The 2,719-nt window shown below is 39.7% G+C and overlaps 1 protein-coding gene across 1 annotated transcript; it reads left to right on the top strand.

Moving 5' to 3' along the window:
- Positions 1 to 439: 439 nt before the first annotated feature.
- Positions 440 to 2,039, top strand: LOC122280115 (putative pectate lyase 2). The gene is made up of 4 exons (XM_043091090.1): positions 440 to 1,174; positions 1,307 to 1,410; positions 1,534 to 1,672; positions 1,818 to 2,039. Exons 1-4 carry the CDS (start codon positions 440 to 442, stop codon positions 2,037 to 2,039), a joined length of 1,200 nt encoding a protein of 399 aa, XP_042947024.1.
- Positions 2,040 to 2,719: the final 680 nt, after the last annotated feature.

Below are 2,719 nucleotides of genomic sequence, written 5' to 3'. Positions count from 1 at the left end.
ATTTTTTTTTTTTTTTACTGTAACTCACTTTTTTACAAAGGGCTTACGCATGACTCTCTTTAAAGATTATACCTAACGGCTAACATTACTCAACTAACATGCAATTCCAATCACACGTCATTATTATATTTAAATCATCCCATTCCCCCGCAAAGGTCTTATCCGGCCACATACATAATATCTAGAAATTAAATACAAAATTAATTCAGGCCTTGTAAATGGTTAATCATGTCAATGCATGGGCCAAGTCCATCCAACCTAAGTTCGTGCATCCACGTTTGAGTTTATTATCGTGTGCACCACCTTCTTCACACACACACACACACACACACACACACACACACACACACACACACACATATATTTAATTCTATCTTTCTCTCATGACGTTCATGTTCCTCATGTCCTCAAGCTCACAAAGCTAGCTAGCTAGCCAGCCATGGCCTCCCTATCCCCTCTCCTTGCAGTGATATTGCTTTCATCTTCTCTAACATACATTGCTTATTCCTCCACCTTGGAAGCGGCCGACGACACTACTCCACAACCATGGATATCTTCCCCCGGCAATCCTAAGCCCACCAACAACATTTTGGATGTAATAGACTCATGCTGGCGCACCAAATCAAATTGGGCAGCCGATCGCCTCGCTTTGGCTGATTGCACGGTCGGCTTTGGCAAAGATGCAATCGGAGGAAAACTTGGGGAAATATATGTCGTCACCACCCCGCATGACGACCCAATAAACCCTAAACCCGGCACACTTCGATACGGTGTCATCCAAGATGAGCCACTTTGGATCATTTTTGCCAAGGACATGGCGATTAAACTCGACAACGAGCTTCTTGTGAACAGTTACAAGACCATAGACGGGAGAGGGGCTAAAGTGGAGATTGCAAACGGACCATGCATCACGGTGCAAAACGTTAGCCATGTTATTATACATGGGATTGGCATTCATGACTGTAAGCCAGGGAAAGCTGGCCTTGTTAGGAGTAGTCCAACGCTTGTTGGAGATCGTCAGGGCTCGGATGGAGATGCCATTGCTATTTTTGATTCTTCGCACGTCTGGATCGACCATTGCTTTCTTTCCCGTTGCGCGGACGGCCTCAATGATGTAATCCATGCTTCGACTGCTGTCACCATCTCCAACAACTACTTCTCCCAGCATGATAAAGTATGACAAAGCCCTTTAATTTCCTTCATATATATACAAAGCACGTCGATCGGGAGACGTTTAATCATTATATTTTCTTCATTTTGACTGTAACTGATATTAATGACCAATAGTTGAGCTCAAATATTACAGGTCATGCTGCTGGGACACAACGACAAATTTAGTGCAGATAGAGTTATGAGAGTCACAGTAGTCTTTAACCGTTTTGGGGCTGGCCTTATTGAGAGGATGCCCAGGTGATCAGAGATTAGAGGCCATCAATTTCGTTCTAATTTAGAGATATTATTCCAATGACATTAATATATATATATATATATATATATATATATATATATATGATCTAGGTGAATTAATTGCAGGGTAAGGTTTGGCTATGCCCATGTCGCCAACAACAAGTATGAAGAGTGGCTTATGTATGCTGTTGGAGGCAGTGCTGATCCAACCATCTTCAGCGAAGGAAACTACTTTATGGCTTCTAGCACTCCCTTTGCCAAACAGGTACAAAATGAGCAAGATCATGTTCATTTAAACATATACATAAATGTGCTAACGAATGAATTATTGAGAAGTACTAGATTTTTGTTGCTTATAAGTTGGTGGGTAAACACACGGCTTGTTAAGCGTTAATGGTGCTTATTGACAGGTTACCAAGAGAGAGGCAAGTGGTGCTTGGAAGAACTGGAAATGGAGGTCATCTAGAGATGTGTTTGTCAATGGTGCTTATTTCGTTCCATCTGGGTGGGGAAGTTGCTCTCCAGTTTACACTCGAACTCAATCATTTGACGTTGCTCATGGATTAATGGTCCCTGCCCTGACTTCTGATGCTGGTCCTCTGCAGTCATGTGTTGTGGGTAAAGCTTGCTAATTAATTTATTTACTCCAAGTTTTATTACAACATTAATTCCCTTATTTTCCTCCCTAAAGTGATTACACGTACAACAACATTCTTGGAAGCTTATCAGTTATCACCTTTAGCAATGTTCGAGAGTACGTACGTAGTTTGAAGGTTTTTGCCTTCTTTCCTCATTTGATATCATTGTTTTTTTCCCATTCTCGTACACTCCGTTTAAGTTCCGCTATATATGTTTTCGGTTATGTTTTGATACAAGCAAATATTATGAACGTGCGGATGCAGAAGATAGAAATAGGTGTAAGTCGATTCGCTGGAAAAGCAAGGCCTCGTATAAATCGAATATATAGTTCATTAAATAATTTAAATTTAGAAAGAAAATTATATTTTAATTTCAGGCGGTGGAAAAACTTATATCTATCTATAATAATAAGCGCCTATCGCGCTTCTACAGTATTCTACAGGAATGAGCAGTAAATTGTTGCGTTCCGTTTTTTTTCTTCCGTTTTTATTGCATAGTTACTTTTTTAACCTTTTGTTTTCTTCCTTTGTGTCCGTTTATATAAGGATTTTTTGGTCTTTAGCAACTGTGTCAGAAGGTTGGCTGCTTTATATTTTCCTTTCTACTTTTCTATTTTTCTCGATTCTTCTTCTCTTTGTCTCTCTCTTCTCTCATATATATATATATATATATA

This window comes from Carya illinoinensis, chromosome 10 (assembly GCF_018687715.1).
Source record: "Carya illinoinensis cultivar Pawnee chromosome 10, C.illinoinensisPawnee_v1, whole genome shotgun sequence".
Lineage (NCBI taxonomy): Eukaryota > Viridiplantae > Streptophyta > Magnoliopsida > Fagales > Juglandaceae > Carya > Carya illinoinensis.
This window is presented reverse-complemented; position numbering and strand designations above follow the sequence as displayed.